Source organism: Euleptes europaea, chromosome 6, assembly GCF_029931775.1.
Source record: "Euleptes europaea isolate rEulEur1 chromosome 6, rEulEur1.hap1, whole genome shotgun sequence".
Lineage (NCBI taxonomy): Eukaryota > Metazoa > Chordata > Lepidosauria > Squamata > Sphaerodactylidae > Euleptes > Euleptes europaea.
Window position 1 is genome coordinate 58,850,616 of NC_079317.1, and position 13,855 is coordinate 58,864,470.

At 45.2% G+C, this 13,855-nt stretch overlaps 2 protein-coding genes across 2 annotated transcripts; one reads left to right on the forward strand and one right to left on the reverse strand.

Moving 5' to 3' along the window:
* Positions 1-1,172: 1,172 nt before the first annotated feature.
* Positions 1,173-2,540, forward strand: C1QTNF4 (C1q and TNF related 4). Its single transcript, XM_056851002.1, has one exon. It carries the CDS (start codon positions 1,173-1,175, stop codon positions 2,289-2,291), a length of 1,119 nt encoding a protein of 372 aa, XP_056706980.1. The 3' UTR covers positions 2,292-2,540.
* Positions 2,541-3,696: 1,156 nt separating this feature from the next.
* FAM180B (family with sequence similarity 180 member B) lies at positions 3,697-9,917 on the reverse strand. The gene is made up of 3 exons (XM_056851909.1): positions 9,830-9,917; positions 6,074-6,135; positions 3,697-4,146 (listed from the first exon to the last, which is right to left on the reverse strand). Exons 1-3 carry the CDS (start codon positions 9,915-9,917, stop codon positions 3,697-3,699), a joined length of 600 nt encoding a protein of 199 aa, XP_056707887.1.
* Positions 9,918-13,855: the final 3,938 nt, after the last annotated feature.

The following is a 13,855-nucleotide window of genomic DNA, read 5'->3' on the forward strand; positions in this document are numbered from 1 at the left end:
GATCTCCACTCTGCTTAGGGTTGCCAGGTCCCTCTTCACCACTGGCTGGAGGTTTTTTTTTGGGGGGGGGGTTGAGGAGGGGAGGTACTTCAACGCCCTAGAGTCCAATTGCCAAAGCGGCCATTTTCTCCAGGTGAACAGATCTCTATCGGCTGAAGATCAGTTGTAATAGCAGGAGATCTCCTGTTAGTACCTGGAGGTTGGCAACCCTACTGATCATGTCCATGTTTACTCAGAAATAAGTTCTGTTGTATAGAATGGTGCTTACTCCCAAGGTAGATGTGCTCAGACAAAGGCTAGTTTGAGCAGATTCCCTGGAGAAGCGGCAATGCATTTTTCTAAATAAATAAGTAAACAGGCATGTGTGAATGGCAGAAAATCAGTTTTAAACATTAATGTATTCAGTTTCTGCCCTGCAGGAAGGTGGGTTTACAATTGCATTTCAACCTTCCTGCAGTTTGTGTCACCTGTGAATGGAGGTGTTAATTTGATGCAGCTTTGCAGTCCATCATCCACCATTGTGTACAAAGCATAGAAAGATGGCTAATGCTTTTTCACCTGTACTGAAACTCTTAGGGGCTAGTGACTAGGGAGTCTCTTCTCCCATCGGAGGGGTGGCAGTGATATTAAAATGGTCAAAGCGTTATCTTGGGGTTGATGAAATCCGTAGTATCTGAAGCAGAGGAAGATTCCTGAATGTTAATGAAGGCAATATACATTGGATGTGTGGTTTTTGGCCCTATTCTTTCACTGTTGGTGACATGAACACATGAAGCTGCCTTATACTGAATCAGACCCTTGGTCCATCAAAGTCAGTGTTGTCTACTCAGACCAGCAGCGGCTCTCCAGGGTCTCAGGCAGAGGTCTTTCACATCACCTACTTGCCTAGTCCTTTTAACTGGAGATGCGAGGGATTGAACCTGGGACCTTCTATATACCAAGCAGAGGCTCTACCACTGAGCACAGCCCCTCCCCTAAACAGTTACAGCCTGTTTTGTTCATAGACTGTCACAAAATCTCTTTGGTGTATAGATTACATATACTACCCAGCACATATAGAATCTGGTCCCGTTTGACTGGAAAATCAGAAATGGCAGTTCTGGGCCTTTTCTCATATTGGAGGGTAGTTTGAAAATGCTTCATCTAAAATGTTGTCCATTTTCTTTTCAGATATGTTAACTCAACTGAAAGCTCATCTTTTGTTTGGCTTCCTGTGCCAACTAGCTTGTACCCTCGCCTATGGCTTCCCTACTGATTCTGGAACTGAGTTCCGATCTGCTTTCTCTGTTGCTCGAACCAGCAGCATGGAAGGAAGCACAGAAATGGTGATCACCTTTGACAAGGTCTACGTGAACATTGGCGGTGACTTTGACCCCAAGGCTGGATTATTCCGATGTCGAATCCCTGGCGCCTATTACTTCTCCTTCACAGTTGGGAAGTACCCCAAGAAAAACTTGTCGGTCATGCTGATGAGAAACAAGAATGAGGTGCAAGCAATTGTGTATGATGAACATCACCGCAAAGAGCGGAAGGTGGCCAGCCAGAGTGCCATGTTACAGCTGGACTATGGTGACACTGTCTGGCTGCGTTTACACGGAGACCCAAAATACGCCCTCTATAGCAATGTGGGCCCTTATACCACTTTCAATGGGTACCTCATCTATCCAGACACCTCTGGCTATTTTCAAAACAGCCTGAGCTCCCAAGAGCTTGGAGGTGCCTCAGGACCTCCCCCTCACATCATTCAGCACCTTTCGGTGAACCAGAACGAAGTCTCGGAGAGACACGTGCTTTCTGATCAGCCGAACTGGTCACAGGACCCTCGCTCAGCATTTTCCGCTGCCCGTTCTGAAAGCCTCCTGGGATCAGATGAGAAGCAGACTCAGCACGAGCCCATCACGTTTGACACAGAGTTTGTGAACATTGGGAAAGATTTCAATTCCTCAAGTGGCATCTTCACGTGCCGCGTTCCCGGGGCCTATTACTTCTCCTTTACTATTGGCAAGATGCCCTTTAAGACCATGTCAGTGAAACTGATGAAGAACCACAATGAAGTACAGGCTATGATCTATGATGACAACCACTCCAAGTGGCGTGAGATGCAGAGCCAGAGCATCATGCTGCCTCTACAATATGGCGACACAGTCTGGCTTTACAGCCACCAGCATGATGGCTATGGGGCTTATAGCAACCATGGCAAGTACATTACCTTCACCGGGTTCCTTATCTACCCTGAGACTAAGCCGAAGCCACCTCCCGACGCCAACATGCCTCTGGGATCAAGGAACTAAAACTGAATACAGAAAGAGCTTAAGAGAAGCCAAGATGCAGCGGACTCTGGAGCAGGTCCTGGACGGACATCATCATTTAAATGACAGTGTTCAGCGCATGCTATTGTATGTCCAGTGGATGCCTTCTGCTGCACGCTTGTGTCCTGATTGCAGAGCCGTCGTTGTTCCTCCCATTCATCTGTAGAATGACTTTTGCAGGGTATGTGTTTCTTCATTGTTGCTGTTCGGTTCAAGCATAAAGCATGAGGTAGTTTTTTTTGAGGGGGGGGTAGAAGTAGTAGAGGCTGAGGAAAGAGTGACTACAGAAACTGCTACAGAAACGCTTAGAAAAGACGGCCCTCTCTACAAGGCATTTGGGAGCTGATAACATCCATGCATGTGCAGAGAAATGTCTTGAAAGAGGACCATGTAATTAAGCAATGAACTCAATAAAACCCTGAGACAAAAGGTGTTGGATTTGCTTGTATATTTAATGTGATATTTGATCAAGAACATCTAATTGCCTCACGTAACCAATTCAGGAGAAAAGAATGTATATGCTTGGCTTAAGGTTAATTATAAAATAGTATTAGAACATTAGTCATCTGCCTTTTAATGAATTAACAAGCCTGGTTAATTTCAATAAATTTGCATAAAAGGAAACGCCATCTTGAATGTTGTTTCATTCTCTATTACAGTCACACACCAGAACCCAAATAGATGGGAAATAAACAAGTATGCCTTTAAATCACAACTCCAGCAATTAAACCTGGCCCCACAGGTTAATCAACTGAAACTTTAGGATGTTTAATCAACAATTAAACCTATGATTGTATTATGTACATGACGGAGAAGATCACTGTCTTGGCTACTGAAGATAAGAAAAGCAGACGTCAAGCTATGCAGAAAATACTCTGTGTACATTTGAACAGGTGTCACTGCTGTGTGCTGGACAGCAGAAGCAAATGAAAGCAGGATTCAATCCCCAACTCATTAAAAGAATCAGGAAGTACCTCTCTGAAAGACCTCTACCAAAGACACCGGAGAGCTGCTGCCAGTCAGAGCAGATAATACTGACCCTGAAAAACCAACAAACTGATTCAGTATAAGGCAGCTTTATGTGTTCAGTCCCATTTATCAAAGGGCTCAGTGTTTCCCAGTGTTAGATGAGAAAAGCCATGCTCCTTCTGAACTGTATATCCTATAAGGAGAACCTTATAGGCTTACCCTTAAGTTGGGCATATAATATTTTTTAAGCCAAGAGGTCTATGGTATATTAGAGAAAACCAAATAGGACCTTTCTGCACACAATCCTGAATAATATGAAGGAAATCCATAAGCCTAAAATGTACATGTTATATAGTAATGTACATATTAACATGTTGTAGGATTGATATTTGATCTTTTTGCCTCAGAGTCTCTTTCCTCAGGGTCCTAAGTTCGTCATTAACTTGGACTGGTAGGAGTTTTTCAGTGCAGTAATATAGAAAGGCATTTCCTGCCAGGGCCTCGAGGCAAGAAGATGAACAGAATCCATAGATGCTGCAGGACAGACTTGTTTGCAGAGCTCACGGATTATTTCAGTGACCAACTGTGAAAAAAGGTTGATCCAGAGGTTTTTCTCCAGGCCTTGGATGGCACGAATCTGGTAAGCACAGTAAACAGCAATGAAAACGAGCTGCTCAAATTCCTCTGCAGTTATAGGAATATCAGATTGTGAAAGATGATCCAGGTACTCCTCGATCCCAGCCGGGTGTTTTGGAATCTCATGCCGGAAGATCTGGAGTAACCGTTTTGCAGGACGCAGCGAGGCTACCTCTTCGTCCTGAAATCCGATTGAGTCATTGGTCATAATTTTAATGCCTCCCCAAAGTAACTGGAAGAGAATGGATAAAAACATGAAGGTCAACGGGCAGTTCTCCAAAGTGAGCATCTTGGACAGACTGCGAGTGACCAGGGATAGGGGTTATTTTCCATTGTAGTATGTAGCTTTGCTCACTTGCTTGAGTCAGATGGATAAGTGATACTGAACAATTCCTGAAACCATTCAAACTCTGCTGTATGACACTTTGTTCACTCCTGTTCTTTGTTCATAGGGTGAGATTGGCTCGGGAGAACTGACAGACAACATGAAGAGAGCTTACTGCATTGAGGAGCCTACCTTTGGCCAGGGGCTAGGCTTTGTGGCCTTTGGCTCTATTCTAGCCCCCTGATTGTATACCACCTCCCCTCAATCCAAACCTTTCCTTGCAGTGATCTCATAGCCTTCAACAGTCCATGGGCATGTTGCTTACATGGGAGGCATATCCAACGCACTTTTGATGCCTCCATAATTTCCATTCCACTCACTCACTGTCTAGGCCAGGTAACATCAGCAGTACCATTACATCAGCAGTACCACCACCATTTTTGGTGTGTCTGTTTATGTTTAGGAGTTTGTTATCTAAGACAAGGATGTGGTGGGAGAAAATAAGTCATAAGCAATTAATAAATTAAATGTGGATCCCCTTTTCCAGTTAAGGCTAAAAATGAGGATTATTGCCTTCACTAAAGTGGAATGATCACTGTAGTAATGTTGATTGGCCAATAACAACTGCATTCTCATTCAAACACTCAATGCCTCTGCAGATGTTGCAGGAGCCTGCCAGTTGCGTGTATCAGGAGCAGACATAGAATCATAGAGTTGGAAGGGATTACCAGGGTCATCTAGTCCAACCCCCTGCACAATGCAGGAAATTAACAACTACCTTCCCCCACATCCCCAGTGACCCCAACTTTCCCCCCGCCATGCAGGATCCCACAGGTTCCTATGATGCACCTGGTGCAGCTATCCTTTGACATGTGAATTGGGTTGTGTGCCTTTTCCATGTGGGTACAGCTTACATTCACAGCTGTGACTGAAAGCTGTACCCACATGGAAAATGTATGCATTGCCCAGTTCAAACAAAACTGGATTCCGTTTATCATGCCCCTGAAACGTGCAGCTGGCTGGCTTCCCCAACACAAGAACAGAACACCATTGTAACATCCACACATATCTACATTGAGGAGACCGGTCATACACTCCCCCCCCCAAACAAAGCCACAGAGAATGCCAATGGTCAGAAATAGCCCAAGGGCGCCATCTTGTGGCCCATCGTTTAGAAAAGCAGGCTGTTGTGTTTTCCAGGCATTCTAATTAAAGCTGCAGTGTCTGAGGATAAGTTTCAGCGAAAGTGAACCTGGCATCCTCAGTGATGCAGATAGGGTTGCCAACTTCCAGGTAATAGCTGGAGATCTCCTGCTAATAGAACTGATCTCCAGCCAATAGAGATCAGTTCACCTGGAGAAAATGGCCACTTTGGCAATCGGACTCTATGGCATTGAAGTCCCTCCCCTCCCCAAACCCTGTCCTAATCAGGCTCCGCCCCAAAAACCTCCCGCCAGTGGCAAAAGGGAACTGGCAACCCTAGATGCAGAATTTCTTTCAGTGATGTGCTGCTACATATAATATTTTCTGTCAAAATGGAGGAATCAAGGTTATGCTGTCCCTTCTGCTAAAAGTCTGATACAGGTAACGGAGGTACTGGCATCAGCAAGCAACTGGAGCAGGAACTCTTTACTGCTTTCCTGTCCTGAGCAACCACACTTCTCTGGGGACCAACGACATGATGTGCTGGGGTAGCTGCAGGCCAAGAAGTTGGTGTAAAGGTTAAACGAGCAAGGTGGGATACATTAAGCTAGGATGGTGGGTAGCGATGGGACTCAGTAAATGGAAGTATCGGATCCCCTAATCCTTTCCCTCAAGGTATCACTTAAATTACCTCTAGCATGAGGCCAGCATTCTCAGATCCATTTGACTCGGCAAGATCTGCGGGGGGATCATCTGAAAAACAGAAAACAATTATCCATTTTACTAAGCAGAAAAACAGAAAACAATTATTCATTTTCATCTGACCTATCTCCTTTATACACATAATAATATATCCTTTATACACATAATAATTTTTGGAGGTAGAGTTCCCAAATTTTCAGCGTAGCTTCAAGGGAGGTGTCTTGCATGAACCCCTACGTTTGGTGAAGATTGGGTCAGGGGGTCCAATTTTATGGAGTCCCGAAGGGGTGGCCCCCCTCCTCCATAGAGAAGTCATGTAAAGTTTACAATGCTTCTCTATGAAGGAGGGAGGCAACCCCTTTCAGGAGCCTTTATCCAGTTCTCTCCAAACTCTCTCAGCCTCACCTACCTCCCAAGGTGCCTGTTGTGTGTGTGTGTGGGGGGGAGGCAATTGTAAGCCACTTTGAGACTCCTTATGGTAGAGAAAAGCAGGGTATAAAAACCATATCTTTTTTTATGGTTAATGTTCTTGCTGAGTTTTTATATGTCACTGAGGCAACTGTGAATTGGTTTGTTACTCTTTTCCCATACAGTTGTGACCATTTTTGCTTGGGCCCTGTGGAAAGCAGTTGTAGATAATATTTTGTATTGTCTCTTTTTAACCATCACATTCTACCATCCCACCTGTCAGTTCCTGGACACCTATAGGTCTAACAATCCAGTCACGATGGATCACTGGAAGATAAGCAGTGCAATCTTCGAGGGCGTCCGTGCAGGTTGACAGTCAAAGAGCCAAGAGAGAATGCTTCATCCAAATGGCCTGTTTCGTTTTGGGTGCAGAGATTGAAAGGAAAACTTGTGGTGCTTAAGTTACAAGGAACAAGAGTAAGCTCAAAAGCACAGTTGTTGATGAAGAAAAGTATTTTCTGAAGTTCAACTTTGGGGCTAATAGGTCCATGGAATAAACAGAAATATGGCATCTGTTATTTCTGTATTGGCCATGTTGTAAACAACTGTCAGCTTTGTATTTTAGAGTGATTTTCTCCCGGGAAGCAAATAAGAAGTTCATGGAAGTGGCTTAGAGAATGAGACTCTGCCTTTTACATACAAAGGAGAATGTCTCTACCCCAGTTGCAGGCCCTTTGATCAAAACCAGATGTCTTGGATGGGAGCTGCATTTCTTTTTTCCTCGATACAAATTCCAGGATGCCTTAAAACTCATTGTGAAAATACTGCTGCTCTTGAAAGCAGCTGCGTTAGGGCTGTCTGCAGGATTTCCACTGCTTCCTTTTTCAGTTAGGGTTGCCAGTGGCTGGCACAGGAAGGTGATCCTGTGCTTTTTCAAGAGCTGCAAGAGAGATTATCACAGTGATAAGAAAACCCCCAGCTTTAGAATGCCTCAGTATGCTACGTTTAAGGCACAGGGGCCCCTCCCTGAACCAGTGGCATTCCATTGCATGCGCCACATTCCCAATCCTATCAACTCACTCACATGCCTGCTATAAATTCACATGCCTGCTATAACCTTCTTATAATGAAGCCAATTACCTCTGCGATTCACTTTTAAAAAAAAAAAATCACAGAATTGTTCTCTGAAATTAAATACAAAAGTGTTTTTTAAGGTTAATCTATTGCTAACAGAGCAGAAAGTGGATGGAGAACAAAAGCTAGAAATGGTGTATGAAAACAACAAAACGGAGCAGTTCAGAAATGAAAGTGTTTCTCAAAAGGCACCCTCTGCTAGGTTTCTCACATCTACCGGCTTCGTTCTAAAGCTGCTGGAAAATCCCCAGATGGTGCTAAAATGCTAATGGTTCTAGCGAAGAGTGAATGAATAGATGGTGTTTATTTTAGATATTACACAAGAGATAAGTCAACGTCTTCACTGCCTTTTTGTGGAAGTGTGTGAAAAAGAGCTGTGGAAAGCCATTAGAGGCTGGTGTTGATTCCGAATGTCTGTGACAAGGGGGTTTAACGCATGGCCAATTTGTCTCGCCTTTGTGCCTTAAAAGTAGCGAATTCCCGTGGTCTAAACGCATGACCATCCAAGGGCAGCACATCAGACCCACCTTAGGTGCGATTTAAGCAAAAAAAAAAAAAAAACCCGGGTTAAGCAATCCCTGGTTTCTAGCGATCTTTTCGGTGCTAAACCGCTTTTTTTTTTTTTTTCGCTACATTACCGGAACACCGGCGTGCGTGTAATCACACGACTAGCCCGCTACTAACCTTTTGTTCAAGCTCCCAGCCCCGACAAACAGCTGAGCTGTGGGTGAGCAAGGGCGGGGCAGGTGAGCAAGGCGGGGCAGGTGAGCAAGGGCGGGGCAGGAGCAAGGGCGCTGCTGGCTAGGAAGGGAAGTGACATGACGGGGAAGGAGAGCTCCTTTTATGGACTTCCGGGGGGAGGGCAGAAGGTGGAAGGGGCGGAGCTTCTCTGGCCTGAAGAGTAGCCAGGGAGGAAGCAGGCTGTGACCCAGGCTGGCTGAGCATAGAGCCACCCGGGTAGCCTCCGAGGGAGAGGAAAGCTCAGACTCTCCCTCGGACTGGTCTGAGGCTGAAGAGGAGCCTCAAGCCCCGACCCTCTCCAGGCCAGACAGACGCCCCCCCCCGACCAGCCCTGTAGGGGGGGTGCTTCACACCGTCACGATGATGTCCCAAGAAAAAAAGGGGAGAATCGGCCTTTCATTGGATAACCCCTCAGCCAATCCTTGGGCAATGACACGGCGGTCACTCCACTACTATCCCACATTATATGGGTGGCTCAAACGCACGGAGAGCCTCCAGCAGTTACTTGCTTCGGACTTATAGTGGGATGGACTAGCGTCATGCGTTTGACTATCCAGTCTCAGAATAAAATATTGTGAGATAAGGGAGGAGTGAACCAAGAACATTCTGCCCATGCATTAATCCCCAAGGATTCAGTTCCTTCTCCTGAGGCTGATGCCTCTCCCCCCACATCAGAGGTTTGTGTTATTAACAAGTGAAGCAGGTGCAAATGCCACAAGTGTAGCATTCTTAAATCATGCTGGGAAAGCAACATCTGTTGAATTTGTCACACCACCATTAAAAGCACCGATCTTTGGGTGGGGGAGAAACGGTCAGCTCCAGCTTTTCCAGATGCAAACATTGTTCCCTTCCTTCCTTTCAATAGGATTGCTGAGGTCCATTTGGGACCCATCTGGTGTGTCATTCATTTTGGAAGGTGCCGTTTATCCCATAGATTTACATGAGTGGGGTGCAGTGCACTTGCCAAACTCCTCCCACCTGTACAGCCAATAAAGTAATGGGAACCCTTCTTTGTGAACAACTGAATAGCCCTAGCCAAAATCCTGAATCTAGCCCAGCATGTAACACTTAACTGGCACTTCATGCAGCTAGTTTGTATTATTGTATTAAAAGATGCAGGATTGTATTGGCTCTGTTGCTTATAACATTATATATAAATAACTGCTATAGATGTGCACTTCAAACATCTGATGAATGGAGCTCTGAATAGTGAACACATGCTAGAATCAAATTTTTTAGTTTTTAAGGTGCCATGGTTTTCTGTGTAATTTTACATTGGCTCTATTTTCTTTGAAGGTTTTGATGGTTAAGTTGGTTTTAAACTTTCCCTCTTTTTGTTGCCAGCCACCTTAGGGAGGTTTTTTTAAAAAAAAAAAAAAATAGGGATATAAATATTTTAAACAAACAATGGCAAAGCAAGAGTTCCTCCTGTGCAGGTGAGTATCCCACCTTAGGGCCTTACCTGTCTGCCGACGAGATCCAGCAAGCACAACGAGCATCACAGCTGCCCACAGATGGGTTCCAAAATGCAGCAGCAGCATCTGGGCCATGCCAAGAAGCCTGCCCTCACCCCTACTCTGGACACCCACTTTGGGCAAGTTAAATGTTGTTTACTGCAGCTTCTTTTCCCTCTCCTTTCAATCTCAGAAGCCACTGCTGGAACCACCACCACCCCTGCGATTCCAGCCCTGCTGCAGTTGAATTCCCATTTCCTAACGGATATTTTCCACCATAACATGCAAAAGTTGAAGGCACAGCTTCTCTAAGTGCTCTGCCAGCAAGAGTCCCATTTATTTAGCGCACTAGGCAGATTCTTTTTTCTCTTTTTTTTTCTTTTGGTATTTTATGCCTGATTTTCCCCCCAAAGGGAGCCAGCTCTATTCTTCTTAAAGGAGGAACAAGCTCTTAATAGTCAAGGACTTCTACTGAAAATGCACATCCATAAACTGGTCCGCCTTAAAAAAAAAGAGGTCAATTGATGCCACCTGAAGACATCAGGGAGGAGGATTCAGTCTGCTTTGCTTTATTATTTTCCCCCTCTAGCATGGAAAGCAAGAGCAATTTATTAAATGCATCAAGAGGGTGGAGCTGACAAATCTAAGCAGCCTCCAAAACACCCAGAATGCATTAATCTGAAGGAAGAAAGGACTTTTCTTCTACTCTGTTCAACACTGATCCTGGAGGAAGAGGTTTAGGAGTCTGACTTAACAACAGCCTAGAAGCCTTTGATCAGTTGATTACCCAGTGCCCTGTCAAAAATGCTAGATGTACTTTTAAAAGAACAATTATGGTCAAGTTCTGCAGAGATTCGTAATGTTTCTCCACAACTTTCTTCCAGAATTTGAGCAAGAGAGCAAATACCACCTTTCTGCAGATCTGAGAGGATAACTCAAAACTGAAATAATGAAACCACCTCTCTGTTAGGACCAGCCAAGCCAGCACAGCACATTATGCAAGATTTTCTCCAGAACTCTAAATCAGACTAGATTAGGGTTGCCATGCTCCAGGTGGGGCCTGGTGATCTACCGGTATTACAACTGATCTACAGCTGACATCGTTCTATTCCCCTGGAGAAAATGGCTGCTTTGGAAGGTGAACTCTACGTAGGCTTGCCCACCTCCAGGTACTAGCTGGAGAACTCCTGCTATTACAATTGATCTCCAGCCGACAGAGATCAGTTCATCAGGAGAAAATGGCTGCTTTGGCAATTGGACTCTGTGGCATTGAAGTCCCTCCCCTCAGGCTCCCCCCCCCCAAAAAAAAGCCTCCTGCCGGTGGCGAAGAAGAACCTGGCAACCTTATGGAGAACCAATGTAACTCTCCCCTCAACTGCTGCACAGTGGAGAATGAAGCTGTACATGCTTACATTTTTCCTGTGCACAAATAGTGAAGGCGCAAAAAGCCTAGCCCCATATTGTGAACTGAAAACCCTAATGTTGTTAGGCTCAACTCTCTTGAGGTTAATAGCCTCAGAGGGCACAGTCCTAGCACTAGGTTCTAAGCCCACCCACATCCCAAACCCTGCCTCACCTATCTAGAGGCCAGCCATTTGTACCTTTTTGCAGGGTAGCCAATCTGCAGGGGGGGCCTGGAGATCTCCCAGAATTCTGATCGCCAGAAGACAGAGATCAGTTCCCCTGGATAAAATGGTTGATTTGGAGGGTAAACTCTATGGTGTTATATCCTGCTGCGCTCCATTCCCCTCCCCAAACCTCACCCTTCCAAGGCTCTGCCCACAACATCTCCAGGCATTTCCCAACCTAGAGTTGGCAGCCTTTTTGCTTTTTTTCCCCTTTCAGGAGACGCTCCTCCTTTAAGGGGTCTGAGAATTCCTTAATGATCTCTGAAGATCTAAGGATAGTAGATGTTGAGTCGCGTGCTTTCAAGGTCCTCCAACCTGGGTGCCAGGCAGGTACCAGGTTTGCCAACCTCCAGGTGGGGTCTGTAGATCTCCCAGAATTTCAACTGATCTCCAGATGACAGAGATCTGTTAACCTGGAGAAAATGGCTGCTCTAGAGGGTGGACTGTATGGCATCATACCCTGATGAGGTCCCTCCGCTCCCCAAACCCCACCCTCCCAGGCTTCTCCCCCCAGATCTCCCAACCTAGAGTTGGCAACCCTAGCAGGTACCACCATGTCTCCATGTCACCTTTGGGCAATCTGCATTGGGAGCAAAAATGAAAACTTGTCAGCCCTTTCCCCTCTCAGTAGCAAAGAGCTCTGCCTTCTCAACCACCTTCTCTTGTCTGCCTCCAGTGTCCTCTAACGTCTTTTTATTATAGGGCCCCATTCTTGTTTGGGCCAGGTGATGTGCTGGTTTGCCTGAATCACTTCCAGTTGGCACAGGGGCTGCCCCAATGGCGTCTCTGGGAGTATGGAACTTAGCATACCACAATGGTTTATTCTCAGAATTTAAAAAAAAAGCAGACTACACCCCAACTATATTATTGTCAGTTCTGTGCACATAATTTCCACTGAAGGGAATCATGGTAAGCTTTAACATCTGTGTCTTCTCTGTTAATAACAGTGGTAACACATGATTCAAAATTGGTGTAAATATATGCAAATCCATGTCATTCGGGACAACGTACATAAGCCTATGCTTTTGTCTATGAAAACAAAGTGTTTACATACGTCATAGCTAAATATGTACTTAAAGAATCTCTGAACTACAGTTTGCTTGCTCCCCAGTATAACTATAGGAAGCAGGACTGCAAAAAATGTCTGCCAGTTAGGCAATACTGGGATAGAAAGACGTGATTTGGCAGAGTATGAGGCAGTGTCGTATGTCTATATGCCTACCCGCTGCCTCAAACACAAAGCTCAAAGCACCCTGTGGCCTAATTATCTCCCCATCTGTCCAGCTGCTCCCAAGCACGGCACCCAATTTTGGAGTAACATGTAATGGCTCCTAATAATCCCACAAGGAACTGCTGGTGTTGCGAAGAAAATGTGTGCTTGCTTCAGCATCTCGTATACTAAAAATCGCAACGGTAGCAAAGGAAATGCCAGTAACTTTTGCTAGAAGGCTCAACAGTGCAAGTTAAATGCAGTCAGACTTAAACACCTGGACTCCATTCATTGCCCGGGGCTAAAGCCTGCGGAAAGAGAAGCATCTTCCATTTTTCAAATTAAATCCATTGCTTGTAGCACTCTTCAACTACAAGTTCAGCTTCTTTCATCACACTCTATCCTCGGTGTTAACAGCCCAGGGACTGTGTCATTTCTGTTTATCACATCTAAGGTCCAATTCAGTGGCATTTGCTCAGGACAAATGGGTGATTAGAAAGCCAAATCCACAGCTACTCATTGTGATCCACATTTAAGCAGCTGCCTTCTTGATTACAACATTCATTGAGGTTAGAAGAAAAAGCAGTGCATAATGATCCAATTCATTTCAGTATATAGCAAAGACAAGTTTGCAAATGGGAAGGGACTCTTGTAACATATAAAGGGCAGTGTTTTCCAACAGGACACAGAAACACTGAAGGCCTAGTGCCACCAGAGAGCCAGTGTGGTGTGGTGGTTAAGAGCGGTGGACTCTGATCAAACCGGGTTTGATTCCCTGATCCTCCACATGAGCGGCAGTGGCTAATCTGGTGAACTGGATTTGTTTCCCCACTCCTACACATGAAGCCAGCTGGATGACCTTGGGCTAGTCACACTCTCTCAGCCCCACCTATCTCACAGGGTGTCTGTTGTGGGGAGGGGAAGAGAAGGTGATTGTAAACCGGTTTGATTCTCCCTTAAGTAGTAGAAGTCGGCATATAAAAAACAACTCTTCTTCTAACTCTTCAACAGGGGGCTGCCGGGCCACCTATAGTCTATTTTGATGTGCAAACACAACCCCAACAGTCAGTTGTTTGAGGGATGCACCACAAAGCTAGGAAATGTTACTTAACATATATGCAGAGCCATAGCTCTCCAGCCAGTGATTCCAGGATGAAACCTCTCACCAAAACTGAAAAAGTATGGCTTAGTTAGTG

Coding starts and splice junctions, on each gene's coding strand:
- C1QTNF4 (XM_056851002.1), top strand. CDS start 1,173: ATGTTAACTCAACTGAAAGCTCATCTTTTGTTTGGCTTCCTGTGCCAA.
- FAM180B (XM_056851909.1), bottom strand. CDS start 9,917: ATGGCCCAGATGCTGCTGCTGCATTTTGGAACCCATCTGTGGGCAGCT. Junction 6,136..9,829: donor TGGATCTCGTCGGCAGACAG/GTAAGGCCCTAA, acceptor TCTGTTTTTCAG/ATGATCCCCCCGCAGATCTT. Junction 4,147..6,073: donor ATGCTGGCCTCATGCTAGAG/GTAATTTAAGTG, acceptor ATTCTCTTCCAG/TTACTTTGGGGAGGCATTAA.